Source organism: Podarcis tiliguerta (assembly GCF_965153285.1).
Source record: "Podarcis tiliguerta genome assembly, chromosome: 13".
NCBI classification, from domain to species: Eukaryota; Metazoa; Chordata; class Lepidosauria; order Squamata; family Lacertidae; genus Podarcis; species Podarcis tiliguerta.
The window spans coordinates 8,915,216-8,936,631 of record NC_139546.1 but is presented as its reverse complement, the minus strand read 5'-3'; the positions used below and the strand labels follow the sequence as shown (position 1 = coordinate 8,936,631).

Here is a 21,416-nt window from a genome sequence, read left to right as displayed (position 1 = left end):
CGGCATTCTTCTAACATTCATTAATTTTGCAATATTTCTGTAAATATACTTTAAATTTTTCCCAATCTTCTTCCATCGACTCTTCTCCCTGGTCTCGGATTCTGCCAGTCATTTCCGCCAGTTCCATGTAGTCCATCAGCTTCATCTGCCATTCTTCCCGGGTGGGTAGATCTTGTGTCTTCCAATACTTTGCGCCTCCCAAATTACATTTTAACCTGGTACTTTTGTCTTGTGGTGAGGTGTTTGGGATGCTTCCGTCAAGGGCTCCTTTCGTCAGGCCACATTCTGAGAGGCTCCATTCTGCAGTAGCAATGTGCTCAAATTCTGTATCCAAGCCACAGCTTCACACAGCTGCTTCACGTTCTACAAACAGGCAAAACTATCTTCATAATCAGACCTAACAGACAACTTTCTGGAGTTGCTCCAGCATGCTTAAAGAATTGGGGAAGGAGATATGTAGGTCAAAACAGAAAAGGACATGCAGTGAAACCTCGGTTTTTGAGCATCTCAAAGGACCTCTTGATGCCATTTTACCATTGTACTGTGGAGAGTGTATTAACTTATGGTCTCTGTGTGTGGTTTGGGAGTTGCACAGTCAGGGAAAAAACAATGCTGTACAGGCTTGTAAAGACTGCAGAGAGAATAATTGGGTGCACTCTTCCCACTCTGGATCAAATCTTTGCTTCCAGGTGTCACAAGAAAGCTGCAGAGATAGTGCAGGATAGTGCACACCCCAGAAACGATCTCTTTCAGCTTCTGCCTTCTGGAAGAAGGTACAGGGTTGTAAACACTAAGACTAGCCGCCTGAGAAACAGTTTTTATCCAAATGTGATTTTGGTTTTAAACGCAGTGTAAGGTAGTCTCTGTGGGAGTATATTGTATTTAATTATGGGGTATCAGAGTTTTTAGGGGGTTAACCAGGCTGGGATAGCAGGCTTGTTGGTTTTTTAATGTCTGATGTAGATTTTTTCAATTTTGTTGTTCTGTATGGGACAATGACAATAAAGATTATCGTAAATCTCAGAAGCCAAACGATTTGGAGCCCGAGCGCCAAAAACCTGGAAATAATTGCTTCCGTTTTCGAACGTGCCTCAGAAGTCAAAGGCTTCCACTGCATGTTTTTCCATTTTTCAATGGATTTTGCCAGCCGCCCATTGATCCTCGGTTTTCGAATATTTCGGAAGTTGAACGGCCTTCCATAATGGATTACATTCAACAACTGAGGTTCCACTGTATTAGAAAGGGTAAATTAATAATAAGTTTATCTTCTTCTGTTCTGCCCCCTAACCAAGTCCACCCTTTTTTCCCCCAGCACTTCTCCAATTGATGTGATGTAGTTATCAAAAGGCATACTAAAGTTAAAAAATAACATACAATGATGCATTGTGTTCTGGGAAATTGCTTGCAAGCATGTGTGTGTTTAAGGGACGCGGGTGGCGCTGTGGGTTAAACCACAGAGCCTAGGGCTTGCTGATCAGAAGGTCGGCGGTTCGAATCCCCGCGACAGGGTGAGCTCCCGTTGCTCGGTCCCTGCTACTGCCAACCTAGCAGTTCGATAACACGTCAAAGTGCAAATAGATCAATAGGTACTGCTCTGGAGGGAAGGTAAATGGCATTTCCGTGCACTGCTCTGGTTCGCCAGAAGCGGCTTAGTCATGCTGGCCACATGACCCGGAAGCTGTACACCGGCTCCCTCGGCCAGTAAAGCGAGATGAGCGCCGCAACCCCAGAGTTGGCCACGACTGGACCTAATGGTCACGGGTCCCTTTACCTTTACCTTATGTGTGTATTTGGCAAAAATGCAAATGAAATGGGAACTAAAAATGCGGGTGACTTTTCAAGAGGACTCTCAAAAATGTCAGAGTGATGTGAAACGGTGAGAAAGTGAACTTTGGACTGGGAAAACAAGTAACTGAGATTCGGCCACTTCAAGAAGTTCTGGTTTCCATCAGCTGCCATGTCAGTAGGGTGAAAAGGGGCAGCAGAGCTTGTCTCCATATATGGCAGCAAGGAGACAAAGGCTTGGGATAAAAACAACTGCAAGTGCTGCCTGAAGAAATAAACCATCTTAGAGGAGGCCATGATAAACAGAAGTTGTAATGAGGAAGGGACACTTGCATCCCATTTTACTCCTTAGGACTTATTTGTGAGCAAACATACGTAGGAATGAGCCGCATGACTGCACTTCTGTTTCACATCTCCCTGAAAATAAGCCACCCTTGACTTACTGCATTGTTGCTAGGATTAATGCAAGGAATTATTTAGATCACTACTTCACTTGTCTGAGATACTATATATCACTTTACCATGTTGTTGCAAGTGCACTGCAGGCCATGTAAGTCAGCGTCCGACTGAGATACATAAGCACTTCCAATCCAATCCAAATCTTTAATTACGGTCATAGACCAGCATAAGATAAAAGCACCTCCATACATAAATAAAACCTACCTGCAGAAGTAGAGGGTACATTTCTGCATCATTTCACCCAGTGGTTTTGCAACTTGTTCCTGCCTTCCTGTCTCAGTAAGGTAAAGGGGACCCCTGACCATTAGGTCCAGTCGTTGCCGACTCTGGGGTTGCGGCACTCATCTCACTTTATTGGCCGAGGGAGCCGGCGTACAGCCACCGGGTCTTGTGGCCAGCAGGACTATGCCGCTTCTGGCGAACCAGAGCAGCGCACAGAAATGCCGTTTACCTTCCCGCCAGAGTGGTACCTATTTATCTACTTGCACTTTGATGTGCTTTCGAACTGCTAGGTGGGCAGGAGCAGGGACCGAGCAACGGGAGCTCACCCCGTCATCGCGGGGATTCGAACCGCCGACCTTCTGATCGGCAAGTCCTAGGCTCTGTGGTTTAACCCACAGCGCCACCCGCATCCCTTTCCTGTCTCAGTACAGAGCCTCAAAAATGTTTAATCACAAAATAGTTTACTTTCGGAGAAGAGTAATGGTGGGTGAGCTCCCCTAAGCTCAGCTTAGGTTAAGTAGAAAATTACATGAGCTCTTAAAACTCGGAAGAACCTGGGTCATTTTTCTGAGCCCATTAGCTTGGACAAATGACACACTTCCTGTACCAAATTCCCATACCTCATTCCCAAAAGCAGTTCCCACCCCAAACCAAATTTCCATGGGGATTTTTAAAAGGAGAATTTGCAGATTGCTGCAGGGACATGAAGAACTGTACGAGAAACCGAGAAAATCCAACCTATCCTTCCATCCCTGCTCAGAGATAATCAATTTGGCACTGAGCATACATTGCAAAATGACTTTGAGCGTAACCTCCCCACAGAACATTTATGTTATGTAAAGGTAAAGGTAAAGGGACCCCTGTCCATTAGGTCCAGTTGTGGATGACTCTGTGGTTGTGGCGCTCATCTCGCTTTATTGGCCGAGGGAGCCGGCGTACAGCTTCCGGGTCATGTGGCCAGCATGACTAAGCCGCTTCTGGTGAACCAGAGCAGTGCATGGAAATGCCGTTTACCTTTCCACTGGAGTGGTACCTATTTATCTACTTGCACTTTTGGGCGTGCTTTCAAACTACTAGATTTGCAGGAGCAGGGACTCAGCAACGGGAGCTCACCCCATCACGGGGATTCGAACCGCCAACCTTCTGATCGGCAAGCCCTAGGCTCCGTGGTTTAACCCACAGCACCACCCACACCACCATAAGAGGGCTAGCCTTGATCAAGGGGGGGGGGTGGCTGCAAGGTGGACTTTGTAAAGATACAGCTCTTGAGAGTATCGACCGCACAGGGTCCCTGAATGAGTGGATTGCCCATTCATATGCAGCTGTTTGCAAATATGTTTCAACATTGGTGCTGAATGTGCAAGCATTTGGGATGTGTGATGCTGCAGCAGGCCAGGTGGACATGGGCATGTTCTGCGCCTCCGTGTGTTGGATGGATGGATGGATGGATGGATGGATGGATGGATGGATAGATAGATAGATAGATAGATGAATGGATGGATGGATGGATGGATGGATGGATGGATGGATGGATAGATGAATGGTTGGATGGATGGATGGATGGATGGATGGATGGATAGATAGATAGATGAATGGATGGATGGATGGATGGATGGATGGATGGATGAATGGATGGATGGATGGATGGATGGATGGATGGATGGATGGATGGGAAGCTGGGCCAGAGCCCTATCACATAAGGCAGGTATGCTGAAGATGACCATTCCTGCGAGTGTTTCGTCTCTAGAGAGAAGGAATCTGCAGCTCTCCACGCTGTTGGATCCCATCACCAGAGCCACAGACCTAGAAGCTGAAATCCTACAACCCTGGGAGGGCTACAGCTTCCATATGTCATCTGACTCAGGATGCAGAAGCTCTCCTCCTCAGAAAGTTCACTGGACGTGAACTTCTCAAGTCCCTGAAATGAAACCCACGGCGACTGCACTTGCCCTTATCCAAGTCTTGGCTGCGACGGCTTGCCAGGGAGAAAAAAATAGACCACATAAATCTGTCGACCTTGTCAGCACGCAAGGTAGTGGAGCCTTCCTAACAAACAAGGTTTCAGTGACTTCTAAGAGGAAAGGTGTGACATCTTCATTTCAAAGACCTGTATTAAAATATCATTAACTATCATCTCTCATCAGGTCTGTAGCTTATTTTCTGCTGGTTCCATAGTCGAGCAAAAGGCTGTAACGGAACCTAAATCAGGAAAAGAAACCTGAGGTGAACCACAAAATAGTTCCCAACTCCCCACCAGGAAAGAACATCAAGAACACGGGGGGGATAAAGATCTACACCAGGATCTGCTGCCCCGGTTGCTCCTGCCACCTGAAGAAGTCACCTCGTGTTGCCTCATGGATGGGCCGGCCCTTCGTGGCTGCATGGAAGCCTATGGGCAAGCAGCTATTCACGTGTAGGTTTTTTCTTTGCAGACAACTATGCTAATGCATGAGGAGAAGAAGAAGAAGAGTTTGGATTTGATATCCGGCTTTATCACTACCCAAAGGAGTCTCAAAGCGGCTAACATTCTCCTTTCCCTTCCTCCCCCACAACGAACACTCTGTGAGGTGAGTGGGGCTGAGAGACTTCAGAGAAGTGTGACTGGCCCAAGGTCACCCAGCAGCTGCATGTGGAGGAGCGGAGATACGAACCCGGTTCACCAGATTACGAGACTACCGCTCTTAACCACTACACTACAAAGGAAGCAGAGAAGTCCCTCCCTCCCCCTTCAAACCATTGAGAAATGCTCCTCTTGACCAGAGCAAGCAGCTGGATTAGCAGACAGTGGAAAAAAGGAACAGGAGGCATGACGGAAGCAGGGCCGGCTCACCCATTAGGCTTGGTGAGGCAGTCGCCTCAGGCGGCAGGCCCGAGATAAGCTGGGAGGGGTAGCGGATCTGGGCCCCCCCAGAAGTGCGCCACTTGCTGCCTCCTGTTGTGTGACCTGGAAAGAGCGAGGCCACCTCCTCTCCAGCATCATATTCTCTCCCTTTTCAGCACACAGGGATTTCTGTGTTCTGCCTCCAGTCGCCTCAGGTGGCAGCAGAGTGCCATTTTCTGTTTTGCTTCAGGTGGCAACATGTCTTGGGCCGGCCCTAGATTGAAGGGAGCGTGGGGGGGGGGTAGGTAGGAAGGTAATGCTTCTCATCCCAGAGGTAATGGCTGCATACCCATCCTAATAATAATAATAATAATAATAATACAGTGGTACCTCGGGTTAAGTACTTAATTCGTTCCAGAGGTCAGTTCTTAACCTGAAACTGTTCTTAACCTGAAGCACCACTTTAGCTAATAGGGCCTCCAGCTGTTGCCACACCGTCGGAGCACGATTTCTGTTCTCATCCTGAAGCAAAGTTCTTAACCCAAGGTAATATTTCTGGGTTAGCGGAGTCTGTAACCTGAAGCGTCTGTAACCTGAAGCGTCTGTAACCTGAAGCGTATGTAACCCAAGGTACCACTGCGGGGCTTCCCCAGCAAACTCTGGGCTGCTTCCAACAAAATATTAAAATACAGTAATGCATCAAACATTAAAAGCTTCCCTAAACTGGGCTGCTTCAGATGTCTTCAAAAGTTTGGTAGTTATTTTTCTCTTTGACATCTGGTGGGAGGGCGTTCCACAGGGCGGGTGCCACTACCGAGAAGGCCCTCTGCCTGGTTCCCTGTAACTTGGCTTCTCGCAGTGAGGGAACCGCCAGAAGGCCCTCGGTGCTGGATCTCAGTGTCCGGGCAGAACGATGAGGGTGGAGACGCTCCTTCAGATATACTGGGCCAAGGCTGTTTAGGGCTTTAAAGGTCAGCACCAACACTTTGAATTGTGCTCGGAAACGTACTGGGAGCCAGTGTAGGTCTTTCAAGACCGGTGTTATGTTTGTACTTGTGTGGTGCCCCCCCCTTCTCTTATGAGCAAAACGTGAAGGGGGGTGAAGGGTGGACAACTGCCTGGCATGCTGCCACTTTTGATAAGGCCATGTTCCAGTCACAGGGAACAGGGTGTGCTGGCTGTGAGGGAAAATAAGAAAATTGGGAAAACGAAGGGGAAAGGAGAGGGTTTGAAAGAGGATTCCTGCTTCATCATAAACACAGTGCTAGTGTAGCGTGGGTGCTTCGCATAATAATAATAATAATAATAATAATAATAATAATAATAATAATACAGTGGTACCTCAGGTTACATACGCCTCAGGTTACATACGCTTCAGGTTACAGACTCCGCTAACCCAGAAATAGTGCTTCAGGTTAAGAACTTTGCTTCAGGCTGAGAACATAAATCGTGCTCTGGCAGAGTGGCGGCAGCGGGAGGCCCCATTAGCTAAAGTGGTGCTTCAGGTTGAGAACAGTTTCAGGTTAAGAATGGACCTCCGTAACGAATTAAGTACTTAACCCAAGGTACCACTGTAATAATTTATTATTTATACCCCGCCCATCTGGCCGGGCCTCCCCAGCCACTGTGGGCAGCTTCCAACAAAATATTAAAATATAGTAAGGCATCAAACATTAAAAGCTTCCCTAAACAGGGATGCCTTCAGATGTCTTCTAAAAGCATAAGCTGTGGCAGAGTTTTAGACGCAACCATCACACGGATACAGGGTTGCGTCTGCAGAGCATCCTTTTCATGACAAGGAGCTGTGGGTCAGTCACGTCTCACCCCTGCCCTACAATTTTATTAATAGCCCTCCCCTGCCCTTTGAGGAATGGCCCAGCAACCCATTGCATCCCTGCCGATGTGACTCTAGTCTTTCAGCGCCTTTGGTAACGATGCATTTGTGCGTGGGAGCTACTTGTCACAGCAGAGTCCCCCAGATCACCTGAGGCCAAGAGCAGGACATCCTGTCACCACCACACCAAAAGTAAACACAACATTAGATGCTCTGAGGTACGGGGTTTGCATCACCTTAATGTGGCCAAGTTTCTTGGGTTCTGTGGAAGGCAGTGTGCCTACTCAACGTATCTTAAGGGGGACTGTATTAATGGAACAGTTCCCCCTCTAACCCTTGCCTGGTTTAATCCTACAGGGGGAAATGGAACGTTGTGTGGGTTGCTCAACTTATCTGCAAGAAATATCCCGTATTTTTCACCCCATAGGATGCACCGGCCCATAGGATGCACCAAGTTTTTTGGGGGGGAAATAAAGGGGGGGGAATTAATTTTTTTCCCCCAGGTGCTTGTGGGGCCGGCAGCGGGGAGAACCGCTCTTCTCCCCACCGCCCGCCTGCAGACCAGGTCCGGGGACAGCGGGAAGACGCGCTGTGCCTCCCCGCTGTCCCCGGAGCTTGCGGGGCTGGCGGCGGGGAGAAGCACGCGTCTCCCCGCCATTAGCCTCCAAACCACATCGGGAGACAGCGGGATGGCGGCGTTCCGCCTCCCCGCTGTCCCCCGACCTTGTGGGGCTGGCGCTGCGGCATTCGCCCCATAGGACGCACACACTTTCCCCTTCATTTTTGGAGGGGAAAAAGTGCGTCCTATAGGGCGAAAAATGGGGTGCGGGTGGCGCTGTGGGTAAAAGCCTCAGCGCCTAGGGCTTGCCGATCAAAAGGTTGGCGGTTCGAATCCCCGCGGCGGGGTGCGCTCCCGTTGTTCGGTCCCAGCGCCTGCCAACCTAGCAGTTCGAAAGCACTCCCGGGTGCAAGTAGATAAATAGGGACCGCTTACTAGCGGGAAGGTAAACAGCATTCCATGTGCGGCTCTGGCTCGCCAGAGCAGCGATGTCACGCTGGCCACGTGACCTGGAACTGTCTCCGGACAGCGCTGGCCCCCGGCCTCTTGAGTGAGATGGGTGCACAACCCTAGAGTCTGTCAAGACTGGCCCATACGGGCAGGGGTACCTTTACCTTTACCTATAGGGCAAAAAATACGGTATGTCCGTTTTGTGCGTGTGTTTTTTAAAGAAGCTTTTTCTGAGTCTACCTGTCTCTGTGTGCTGGTCCCGGAGGGGTTACCGTGCGGCGAGGTCTGTGTCCAGTCCGGGGTCGAGGGTGTGGTGTGTAGGCTGTCTGTCAAGGCAGAAGTGGGGTCCTAGACAAGTAGTTGGGTGAGGTCAGGAGCTCCAGCAGGACAGGGTGCTGGCAGGAACAAGCTATCAACAATGTTGCTCTTGCAACCTGGGACTGGCTTTTATCTGCCCCGAGGCATAGGGCGGCCCCAGACCACAGGTGACTCGCCTCTCCTGTCCAGGAGGCAAGCACTCCTCCTGCGGGAACTTAGTTCCCTCCGCCTCTCTGCCCTGAGCCTCTGCAGCTCAGGAGAGGCTGGAGGGTTACTGGACCCAGAGGCAACCTCAGCTTCCTCTGACGGGGCTGAGAGTGGAGCACCTGCAGGCAATGGGTCCTCCATCACCTCAGGAGCCAGAGCAGACTCAGCTGGTGCCTGCACCTGAGGATCCAGCACAGGTGAGGACCCTTCAGGCTCAGGCCCCAGCCCCGGCTCAGCTGGTTCTGGAGGCGGGGAATCCTGTGCAGGTTGGGATTTCTCAGGTTCAACCTTACATATATATATATATATATATATATATATATATATATAGTTATATATGGCACATATATAGTTATATATGGTTTCTCATAACGCAGGTGGCGCTGTGGGTTAAACCACAGAGCCTAGGACTTGCCAATCAGAAGGTCGGCGGTTCGAATCCCCGTGATGGGGTGAGCTCCCATTGCTCAGTCCCTACTCCTGCCAACCTAGCAGTTCGAAAGCACGTCAAAGTGCAAGTAGATAAATAGGTACCACTCCGGCAGGAAGGTAAACGGCGTTTCCGTGCACTGCTCTGGTTCACCACAAGTGGCCACATGACCCAGAAGCTGGACGCCAGCTCCCTCGGCCAATAAAGCGAGATGAGCGCCGCAGAGTTGCAGAGTCGGCCACGACTGGACCTAATGGTCAGGGGTCCCTTTACCTTTACCTAGCCTTCCCAGCTAAATATGACATCTACCTCAACTATATTTTACCAACCAATATCTCATCCGTTAAAAACTGCTTCATCAGAATCCTCCGAAGCAATGATGCAAGCTTTTAATTGGATACAGGACAGTAGCTCATTACATGATGTCAGGCTGCCATAGCTTCCCTCCCAACATGAATGCTTTGAGTGTAACGTGAGCTACTGGAATAAGCTGTCAACGCATTAGAGACAGAGCCAAGCTCTAGAATGTGCTCCTTGATTTCCAGTACATTGCATTCTGGAGACTACCAGCTACATTCAGTGGAGGGACTGAAGTCCTAAGGCATGTGGACATATCACCAATAACTTTTAGATCCCTGTGATTAGAAAAGATTTGGGAATGCAGGGCTGGCTATCCCTTGCAATCAACTCACATGTTGGACATTCTTGCGCCCTAGATTTTCTTTGCTGTTGTGCATCTGATCTGTTGCAAGCACCAAGGATTCGGCCCAGTGCAATGTGTTTCTCTGTTCTCAAGAGCTATTGGAACTCACCGATTCAGTACAGAATTGAATATTCTTAAATCTGTCTTGGATTATTACCCAGAAACACCAAAACAGCCTCGGCTTCTTTTTGACACTTGCGAGCAATTCTGTTAAGGAGTTTGTTCCTTAACAGAAAAGTTGTATGCACTTTGCAATGAAGAACAGAATTCATCCCAGTGATGAGCCAGACCAATAAAATCATCTCATGTGATTAAAACTAGCAGTCCATTCACCAAGACCACATGGTCAGATCCTCAGCCATGGTTGGTTTCTTCCATGCAGGGTGAATGAGCCAGATTAAATGTTCATCAAAAGAAGGCTCACACACAATTCTGGATGTCCTGTGTTCTGGGGAAAGCCATGGAAAAAGCAGAAGTGTATAGATGAGTCTTCAGTCAAGCAGCCACGCTTTCTAAGTTGTGCAACAGCAGGTGGCGCTGTGGGTTAAACCACAGAGCCTAGGGCTTGCCGATCAGAAGGTCGGCGGTTCGAATCCCCACGACGGGGTGAGCGCCCGTTGCTTGGTCCCTGCTCCTGCCAACCTAGCAGTTTGAAAGCATGTCAAAGTGCAAGTAGATAAATAGGTACTGCTCCGGCGGGAAGGTAAATGGCGTTTCTGTGCGCCTTAGTCATTCTGGCCACATGACCCGGAAGCTGTACATCGGCTCCCTCAGCCAATAAAGCGAGATGAGCACTGCAACCCTAGAGTCAGCCACAACTGGACCTAATGGTCAGGGGTCCCTTTACCTTTACCTTTTTATTTAGCAGTGGCATGTTCTCCACCTACTATCCAACCAATGGTGATATGGAACAAGCTTAAGGGTAACATCAACAGTTCCTGCTTCTACACATATAAACCCTTTTGTCAGAAGACAGCTGTACATAATGATCAAGAATTCCACAATGAGACATTGTTGAATGGACCTGTACATCTTTCATGCCTTGCCTATTTATGTGGAAAGCCTCCAATAAAACTGCTAATTAAAAACAAACAAACCCAAGCAAGCTTGGAAGACATTGCATGTCTTAAAACTATACCAACTTCAGTGTTTTAAAGTTTGTATACCAGATCCTTAAAAAGATAAAGATAAAGCACAGCAATTTCCTGCCGTTTTTCAGTTCTGTTAAAAGTGCAAAATGGTGGAAGGCAGCACATAGATAAAAACCAAACGAGCAACACTGCAATTTTCGGTTTCTAGCAATCAACTTGTTTCAAATAGCAATTCGAGAATTCACGACTCTCTTCCGCACCTCACAAGAAATATCATACTCTCATTTACAACCAGCTTTATTCCAATCTCACCCAGCCTCGGACACAACCTCTGATGACAAAGTTGCCCTTAATAGGAGGAGGAGTTTGGATTTGATATCCCACTTTATCACTACCCGAAGGAGTCTCAAAGCGGCTAACATTCTCCTTTCCCTTCCTCCCCCACAACAAACACTCTGTGAGGTGAGGGGGGCTGAGAGACTTCAGAGAAGTGTGACTGGCCCAAGGTCACCCAGCAGCTGCATGGGGAGGAGCGGGGAATCGAACCCAGTTCACCAGATTATGAGTCTACCACTCTTAACCACTACACCACACTGGCTCTCAATAGTCTGCAGCACGTGTTCCACTCTCCTGTCTGAGCCAAAATGCAGGCAGGCTGCATTTTAAGTCACACACACCCACACCCCAGTGTGAACAACAACAGAGCCTCTGCCAAATTTTGTGACTTGGGTACTACAAGGGGCCCAGAATTCAGAAGATGAAGTGTGCAAAGTGTTAAGTTGTGGGTGAACATATCAGACGACACAGCGATTCTCCAAACAGCTCTTGTTTATTCACAGGCCAGAACAGAACTGAACTGAAGGGTTCGGCCAGCCTGCTTATATAGAGCTCCACTACAACGCCACAGTAACCACTTTCTGTAACTATCCAATCACTGAACATCACTTTCAATCCCTTATTTGCATATGTGGACCTGAGTGAAAACTATCTACAGTATCTCCCTGCTGGCCCAGAGTGAAACTGTACACTGGCTCCCTCAGCCAATAAAGTGAAATGAGTGCGGCAACCCCAGAGTCGGTCACAACTGGACCTAATGGTCAGGGATCCCTTTACCTTTACCTTTACTAACTTACAGGCAGCCCCCTGGGAGGTTATTAACACAGGCCTGCAACAGGAGATCAGTGTCTCAAGGAAGACACTTGAGGCTGGGTTTTACTTAAGGGCAGCACGCACTACAAATTCACCATTCCTGACTACAGTGCACAGAGGAGTTATAGTGTTCACACCAGAGAGAAGGCAGTTAAAGAAACCTTTGCAAGTGCCTCGCTTCAAGGTGGAGTCAGTCAGTGGAGCCACTTGGGACTTCTCAACTGCTCGATTCAAAAAGTATTTCATTTAATTGATAGGTCAACCATTTTGGAAAAGGGTATTTACAGAAACAAGCAAAATTGTGAATTAGGATGTACAATCAGCCCATGCTTGGGTTCACCAAGAATTTTTAAAGATACTCAACGTAAATTGTTGCACAAGGAACATATCATTTTCCTTCTTGTAGCGACACAATTGCTCATAGCGAAATGTTGGGAAAGACTTGGTCGTCTTCATATCACACCATGGAAACAGGAAGTATCTGAGAAACGCATTAAGAGTTCACACCCTGAATGATGCATCTGAAAAGCATGATTTTGCTAGAACATGGCATCTTTATAAACACTTTATAGTGTTCAAATGAGCACCCTGGTGACTAGTATCTGCCAACTACACATATTGGTTTATGTGCAAATTTGCTGTATTCGTCTTCTGTTCCAGAAGAAGGGTGAGAGAGGGGGAACCAATTGTTTTGACAATGTTATGCTTATATCCTTTTTCTTGGAAATTAATAAATATAATTAAAAATAATAATTGATTAATGCCCAGTAATTTGGAAAAGACCCTGATGCTGGGAAAGATGGAGGGCACAAGGAGAAGGGAACGACAGAGGACAAGATGGTTGGACAGTGTTCTCGAAGCTACCAGCATGTGTTTGACCAAACTGCGGGAGGCAGTGGAAGACAGGAGTGCCTGGCGTGCTCTGGTCCATGGGGTCACAAAGAGTTGGACATGACTAAACGACTAAACAACAACAAAACAAATTTGGGGGAATCCTCTCCAAGGCTTGATCCAAACTAAATAATATATTTATGTGAAAACAATCACCAGGTTTTAAAGCATCCACTTAGTAGCAGAGAAGAAGGAATAAAAGAGAGAATAAGGAGGAAGGTAGGAACTCAACGAGGAAATATTCATTGGCATACTGCACCTCAGGGCCTTTGGGCAAATGGTAAAAAAGCCTATCCAGACAGGCAGAAGTTACATGTGTTTTATAATTTTTGTAGCTGCTGTTGATTTTGAATGATTTTAAGTACCTGTTTTAGACTTTTTAATTTAGAGTTTTAATGTTTTATATTTCTGTAAACAGCTTAGATGTTTTCTTGTTATATAAATCTTGTTTAATAAAATAAATAAAAAGGTTGATTAATCCCACTCCCATCCCTTGAGAGACATATCCCTGTAAAATTCAGTATTAATAAAAGAGAGGCTGAAACATAGCTGTCAACTTTTCTGTTTTCTTGCGAGGAATCCTATTCGGAATAAGGGAATTTCCCTTAGAAAAAGGGAAACGTTGACAGCTATGGGAGGAAATATCCCTGTAGCCTCAGCGGAATAGTACAAACAAGTAATTCATATGCTTGATACGCAGGACTTCTGGTGTCTGGTGACCATGGTGATAAATGTTTGTCAACCATGCAATGCTTTGAATGCTAAAGCATCTTCATATCTCAGTAATTCCTATAACCATGTAAGGCAGATCAGTATTATTCCCACGGCACAGATGGGGGAGACTGAGGCTGAGAACGAGTGACCTGTCTAAGGCCACCCAGTGAGATCACAGCAGAGGTGAGAATTTAACTGGGAACTTTCTGACGCTGCTTAGTCTTTGAGCTGCCATTCTGCACCAGCTCTATTCTGGCTATAGGGTCGTAAAGGTAAAGGGACCCCTGACCATTAGGTCCAGTCGCGGCCGACTCTGGGGTTGCGACGCTCATCTCGCTTTATTGGCCAAGGGAGCCGGCATACAGCTTCCGGGTCATGTAGCCAGCATGACTAAGCCGCTTCTGGCGAACCAGAGCAGCGCACGGAAACACCGTTTACCTTCCTGCCAGAGTGATACCTATTTATCTACTTGCACTTTGATGTGCTTTCGAACTGCTAGGTTGGCAGGAGCAGGGACCGAGAAACAGGAGTTCACCCCGTCACGGGGATTCAAACCGCCAACCTTCTGATCGGCAAGCCCAAGAGACTCAGTGGTTTAACCCACAGCGCCACCAGAATCATAGAACTGTAGAGCTGGAAGGTACCTCAAGAGTCATCAAGTCCAACCCCTTACGGGAATCCTGCCCACAGCTGTCCCTGGGTGGGCTCGAACCACTAACCTTCTAGCTAACAGCCAAATGCATCTCTCTTCCTGAAATGCTTCTCATTAGTAAATTAGACAAGCAGTCCCCCTGCTAAGACTGTGATGAATTAAAGCCAGCTGTTTCCACATCAGCTGCCTCTTCCATTCACTGTCAGCAGCGAGGTCCAAATTTTCAGCAACACACTTCCGTTTTATTTTGGTCCTCCTTACCTGTCAAATACAACTGCGGCATAGGCTCGTTCTGCAAAAATGACATCTCCTGCCCAAAATTCCTTCACTGCTTTCAGCCCCCTGCCTTTGGCTTCACAGGTGAACACGTCGACGTTCTCCATGCCCCCTCTTGTTATATCAAAGCATCCAAGCTCGTAAGACGAGGGCTTCCAAGTGACTCAAATCTCTTATCACTCCTGCTCTTTAAAGGCTTCCCAGCTTCCAGATGACCAGTCCTATAAATGGTCTGCCTTGGCACCTCCCAACTAACACCAAATTTCCATAGCAAAGGGGGCGGGAGACACAAAAACAGCTTCAAAGTGTCCTTGCGTGGGTGGGGAGAGTTTGGTCCTGTAGGATCGCAGTTTGTTTCATTAGCCCAATGAAATAACACAATATTATTTTTCCCCCAAAATAAAAATTATTGTGCATGCGACAGCCACAACATTTACTTTACACCCTCCTACTGGAAAGATAATGTGTGTTCTTGTGTGTATTTTTAGAAACCACATGCTTCTGCCTGTCAGGAGCCAACAGCTGTGAAAGTGCTAAGTAGCATGCCTTGCGTGCAATGCCCAGTAACATTCGACGCTGTTTGCACTGTTTTAAAAAGAAATTAAACAATGCTGCATTTGTTTGACACACAGGCGGAGTTATGTGGGGCTGCATTTGAAGACTGTGCACTGAATAGATGTCCCCAAAGCACATAAGCTGCCCAGAGGGCACTAGCCATGCAACCTGCACTTGGAAGTCACTCAAAGGTCTTGCAGAAATCTGGCACCCATCTCCCAAGCAGACATGACATTTTTGCTTGTCCCTTGGGTGAAGATGAGATTATACTCATGTAAACATGAACCATTGATGGTAGGACAGTGTTCTTGAAGCTACCAGCATGAGTTTGACCAAACTGCGGGAGGCAGTGGAAGACAGGAGTGCCTGGCGTGCTCTGGTCCATGGGGTCACGAAGAGTCGGACACGACTAAACAACTAAACAACAACAACAAACATGAACCTGCTTGGGAGTATAGGCAAGATATAAAGGTAAACGTAAAGGACCCCTGACAGTTAAGTCCAGTCGCGAACGACTCTGGGGTTGCAGCACTCATCTCGCTTTACTTGCCAAGGGAGCTGACGTTTGTCCGCAGACATTTTTTCCGGGTCATGTGGCCAGCATGACTAAGCCGCTTCTGGCGGAACCACAGCAGTGCACAGAAACACGGTTTACCTTCCCGCCGGAGCGGTACCTATTTATCTACATGCACTGGCGTGCTTTCAAACTGCTAGGTTGGCAGGAGCTGGGACCGGACAACGGGTGCTCACCCTGTTGCAGGGATTCAAACTACATTGGAGTCAAATAGTAAAGGTAAAGGACCCCTGGATGGTTAAATCCAGTCAAAGGTGACTATGGGGTTGCGGCGCTCATCTCACTTTCAGGCCAAGGGAGCCGGCATTTGTCCACAGACAGCTTTCTGGGTCATGTGGCCAGCATGACTAAACCACTTCTGGCACAACGGGACACTGTGATGGAAACCAGAGTGCACGGAACGCCGTTTACCTTCCCGCCAGAGCGGTACCTATTTATCTACTTGCACTTTGAGGTGCTTTCGAACTGCTAGGTTGGCAGGAGCTGGGACTGAGCAGCGGGAGCTCACCCTGTCGTGGGGATTCAAACCGCTGACCTTCTGATCGGCAAGCTCTAGGTTCAGTGGTTTAGACCACAGCGCCACCCACATCCCTAGGCAAGATATACATACCTTCAAAAAACCCCACACTACGTTAGACCAGATTATGATATACAGTGGTGCCCCGCAAGACGAATGCCTCGCAAGACGGAAAACCCGCTAGACGAAAGGGTTTTCCGTTTTGGAGGTGCTTCGCAAAACGAATTTGCTATGGGCTTGCTTCGCAAGACGAAAATGTATTGCGATTCCTGGGGGGGGTTTTCGCTCCCCACCCCCTTTTTCTAAGGCACTAAGCTGCTAATAGCCTTTTAGCAGCTAATCCGCTAATCCCTTAAACCTTTAATAGCCGCTAATAGCCGCTAAACCGCTAATAGCGCTAATCCGCTAATCCGCTAATGGGCTTGCTTCGCAAGACGAAAAAACCGCTAGACGAAGAGACTCACGGAACGGATTCTTTTCGTCTTGCGAGGCACCACTGTATAATAGATGTGTTCCACGTGCAAATTAAGCACATTTGCATGGTGACTGTAACTGTTCATAACATAGATTGTAGCTTTTAATTCATTCTACTTCTGCTCAGTCACAGAGAAAAACAAATAGCTTAAGCAGAATTCTGAAGATTAACCCCACCCCTGAATAGTAGAAGTCTTATTTCTGAAATTCCTGTCTTTGGAGATTTCATCAGGCATTGTCCACACACCTTTAAGCACATGTGTGCAATTATAAGGCCGCCGCGCGATTTCTGTTCTCATCCTGAGGTAAAGTTCTTAACCTGAGGTACTACCTCCAGGTTAGCGGAGTCTGTAACCCGAAGTATTTATAACCTGAGGTGTCTGTAACCCGAGGTACCACTGTACAACAAATACAAATGGCTTTTTGTATTTTTAAAAAGAGTAACTGGATAAAAGTTACAAAGACATACAATCAAAATCTAAATTGTACAAGAATGTGACTCATATCTGAGGCTAGAAAGCATCAAAGTTAAAAATAGCACTCGCTGTGAACATGACATGACTAATCTACAAAGGTGGATTGATTAAGACGGAAGAGACTTAAGGTGTTTTCTTTTTATAACAGGAGAGATAAAAATATTGGCTCGAGATAGGAAAGGGGGTGGCATCAATGTACCAGTCTGGTATGCAGGTCTGGTATGTCTCTGGAGGACGGCACAAAAATAGAAAGACCACTTTCTGTATCCAGACGTCAGCGGCCGTTGAGACCCCACTCAGCCACTGGAGGATAATAATAATAATAATAATAATAATAATAATAATAATAATAATAATAATTTATTATTTGTACCCCGCCCATCTGGCTGGGTTTCCCCAGCCACTCTGGGTGGCTTCCACAAAGATCAAAAATACACTAAGATGTATTTTACCATGGCCAAACAAGGCCAACTTTCTAGTCCATGCTTCCAGCTGGCATCCCAGTTGGCCTTGTTCAGCCATGGTGGGATTGCCTGCCAAAATTTAAACTCCTTTGGGCCAATCATGACCCTAGTGGCCTCAGGGGCGGTCCTTTGGCAGTGGACCTGGCAGAGCCAGATGACCTTGGTTCTCAAACGGAATCCGTTCCGGAAGTCCGTTCGACTTCCAAAAATTTTCGAAAACCAAGGCACAGCTTCTGATTGGCTGCAGGAGCTTCCTGCGGCCAATCGGAAGCCGCCTCAGACGCTCGGGTTCCAAAGAACATTCACAAACCGGAACACTCACTTCTGGGTTTGCGGCGTTCGGGAGCCAAAATGTTCGAGAACTAAGTTGTTCGAAAACCAAGGTACGACTGTATTTTTATTGTATTTATATCCTGGGAAAAGGGCTCAGGGTTCCTTGCATTGCCTTTGCTCCTGGAGGCCACTAGGCCAGTTGCTCTGCTGAATTCAAACTTCTCTTAATGGTTCGCACACAATGACTGCTTCCACCACCTACAGAGGCCAGCAAGACACTCCCACTATAATCTTATTCAAATTACCGTATTTTTTGCTTTATAAGACGCACCTAGTTTTTGGAGGAGGAAAACAAGAAAAAAAATATTCTGAATCCCAGAAGCCAGAACAGCAAGAGGGATCGCTGCACAGTGAAAGCAGTGATCCCTCTTGCTGTTCTGGCTTCTGGGATAGCTGCGCAGCCTGCATTTGCTCCATAAGGCGCGCACACATTTCCCCTTACTTTTTAGGAGGGAAAAATGGAGTCTTACAGAGCAAAAAATACAGTAATCTACAAGCAACTTGTTAAGCGAGATATACCACCCTTAGAATACACCCAGACCAGGACACAGATAGTCCAAACAGTAAATGTATATTAATCAAACAAACAGAGTAATACCCAGAACTGCAATTAAAAAGCTAAGTTGAAACAATAAAATGACTTGTTGAAATTTGCTGATGTGCAGTTCAAGCAATGCCAGCAGATATTCTTCCTTTTGTAAGACAAGCCAGAGACCACGACCGCATTAGATGGGGTTTTTTAGTTCCAGAATGCTGCAAACATTCAAAAGACTGGCTTCTCTTAGCTTAGACATAAGTTGATAATATAGCCCCATCATGTGGTGAAAAATCAGGCAGCCACAACTCAGGAAACTGTCACCAAGAGCTTCATGAATTGGCATGGAAGGTTAACTTGGCTTGGTCTCTTCTGCAGTACAAATAATTTGCATTTGAAAAATAAAAATATTGGCCCCAATTCAGCTAAAATTTGGAAGAAGGGAGTTAAATGTGATGACCTTAAGTAGCCCATAGAACTAAGGTAATATAGTTAGCAATTGGTTTTAGAAAGGTAGGGGGAGAAAATATATGTTGGTGCAGAATATCTTTTAAAATTCCCTGACAGGAAAGTGATATTCTTATTGAAGGATTAATCTTGTTGTTGTTTAGTCATTCAGTCGTGTCCGACTCTTCGTGACCCCCTGGACCAGAGCACGCCAGGCACTCCTGTCTTCCACTGCCTCCCACAGTTTGGTCAAACTCATGTTGGTAGCTTCGAGAACACTGTCCAACCATCTCGTCCTCTGTCGTCCTCTTCTCCTTGTGCCCTCCATCTTTCCCAACATCAGGGTCTTTTCCAGGGAGTCTTCTCTTCTCATGCGGTGGCCAAAGTATTATTGGAGCCTCAGCTTCAGGATCTGTCCTCCCAGTGAGCACTCAGGGCTGATTCCTTCAGAATGGAGAGGTTTGATCTTTTTGCAGTCCATGGGACTCTCAAGAGTCTCCTCCAGCACCGTAATTCAAAAGCGTCAATTCTTCGGCGATCAGCCTTCTTTATGGTCCAGCTCTCACTTCCATACATCAGGATTAATCTATAAAACCCATTTTCCTGTACCTTTAGGATTTTGACTTGGGTGTCCTGGTTCTCTGTTTCCAGATATGGTTTCTTAACTGGAGGCTTGCCCATTAGAGTCTGAAATACTGGTGCACACTTCTGGGATTTCTGCTGCAAAAAAAATCAGATAAGCTTAGAGCGCTGAGATGCATATTGGTCTTACTAATGTAAATGAATAGGCACTTTCATTGGAGAGTGCATTTCTCCTTCGACTTATGGACCTGACTTTGTGGGAACAATTTTTTCCCCAAACAATACATAAAGGTAAAGGGACCCCTGACCATCAGGTCCAGTCGTGACCGACTCTGGGGTTGCGGCGCTCATCTCGCTTTATTGGCCGAGGGAGCCAGAGTACAGCTTCCAGGTCATGTGGCCAGCATGACTAAGCTGCTTCTGGCAAACCAGAGCAGTGCACAGAAACGCCGTTTACCTTCCCGCCAGAGTGGTACCTATTTATCTACTTGCACTTTGACGTGCTTTCAAACTGCTAGGTTGGCAGGAGCAGGGACCGAGCAACGGGAGCTCACCCCGCCGCGGGGATTCGAACCCCCGACCTTCTGATCAGCAAGTCCTAGGCTCTGTGGTTTAACCCACAGCGCCACCCGTGTCCCCAAATAGTCCCCACAATACATAGTCGTGTACAAAAGCAGCCGCAGCCTATAAAACAGACCTGAATCATAGAATCATAGAATCATAGAGTTGGAAGAGACCACAAGGGTCATCGAGTCCAACCCCCTGCCAAGCAGGAAACACCATCAGAGCACTCCTGACATATGGTTGTCAAGCCTCTGCTTAAAGACCTCCAAAGAAGGAGACTCCACCACACTCCTTGGCAGCAAATTCCACTGTCGAACAGCTCTTACTGTCAGGAAGTTCTTCCTAATGTTTAGGTGGAATCTTCTTTCTTGTAGTTTGGATCCATTGCTCCGTGTCCGCTTCTCTGGAGCAGCAGAAAACAACCTTTCTCCCTCCTCTATGTGACATCCTTTTATATATTTGAACATGGCTATCATATCACCCCTTAACCTGTTGTGATAAAGACTTTGGGCGGGGGGACATTTAACTAGTGGGCTTCAAAGGTTTTCTGAAAATAAATCTGTTTTATTCCTGTCAATTGTTGCAAATTACCAAGGCGTCCGCCCTTTCTCAGCTTTTAAATTTAGAAGTTATGGAAAATTGTGAATTCACTTTGGACTCACTTGGGGGGGCATTGTTTTATGGTTATAATCACGTTATGTCTTTTTGTGTTTCTATATTGCAAACCCCCCTGTGATTATCAGATGAAGTGTGGTATAGAAATTTTAATAATGATAATATTCTTTAGCCTCTTCACACACCCATTCCCTCAATCTAGTTTTTTTGCAGCCTAGGACTGCAAGAAGATCAAACCTCTCCATTCTGAAGGAAATCAGCCCTGAACGCTCACTTGAAGGACAGATCCTGAAGCTGAGGCTCCAAGACTTTGGCCACCTCATGAGAAGAGAAGACACCCTGGAAAAGACCCTGATGCTGGGAAAGATGGAGGGCACAAGGAGAAGGGGACGACAGAGGACGAGTTGGTTGGACAGTGTTCTCGAAGCTACCAGCATGAGTTTGACCAAACTGCGGGAGGCAGTGGAAGACAGGAGTGCCTGGCGTGCTCTGGTCCATGGGGTCACGAAGAGTCGGACACGACTAAACAACAGGAAAAAAGGCACACAACTATGAAACACCTTTGCTAAAGAATGTCATCGTGAGGTGCTATTTTCCCTTTCACGGGTCCATGTGCTTGTAGCCGTCTTTTCCTCCAAACTACCAGTAGAGCAAAAATATTGACTGCCTTCAGCTCACCCCTATAATGCAGAACCCCATATCAAACATAACAGCCAATA

The 21,416-nt window shown here is 47.0% G+C and overlaps 1 protein-coding gene across 2 annotated transcripts in view; it reads right to left on the bottom strand.

The window, feature by feature from the left end:
- Window positions 1-15,006, bottom strand: part of SMYD1 (SET and MYND domain containing 1) — a 47,183-nt gene extending 32,177 nt beyond the window's left edge. The window contains exon 1 of one of the 2 annotated variants that reach the window (XM_083407806.1): window positions 14,547-15,006. In XM_083407806.1, coding sequence (XP_083263932.1) covers window positions 14,547-14,668 — 122 coding nt within the window. In that variant the 5' untranslated portion in view covers window positions 14,669-15,006. The remainder of the gene's footprint in view (window positions 1-14,546) is intronic. The other variant, XM_083407805.1, reaches the window with a different exon arrangement.
- Between the last annotated feature and the right edge of the window lie 6,410 nt (window positions 15,007-21,416).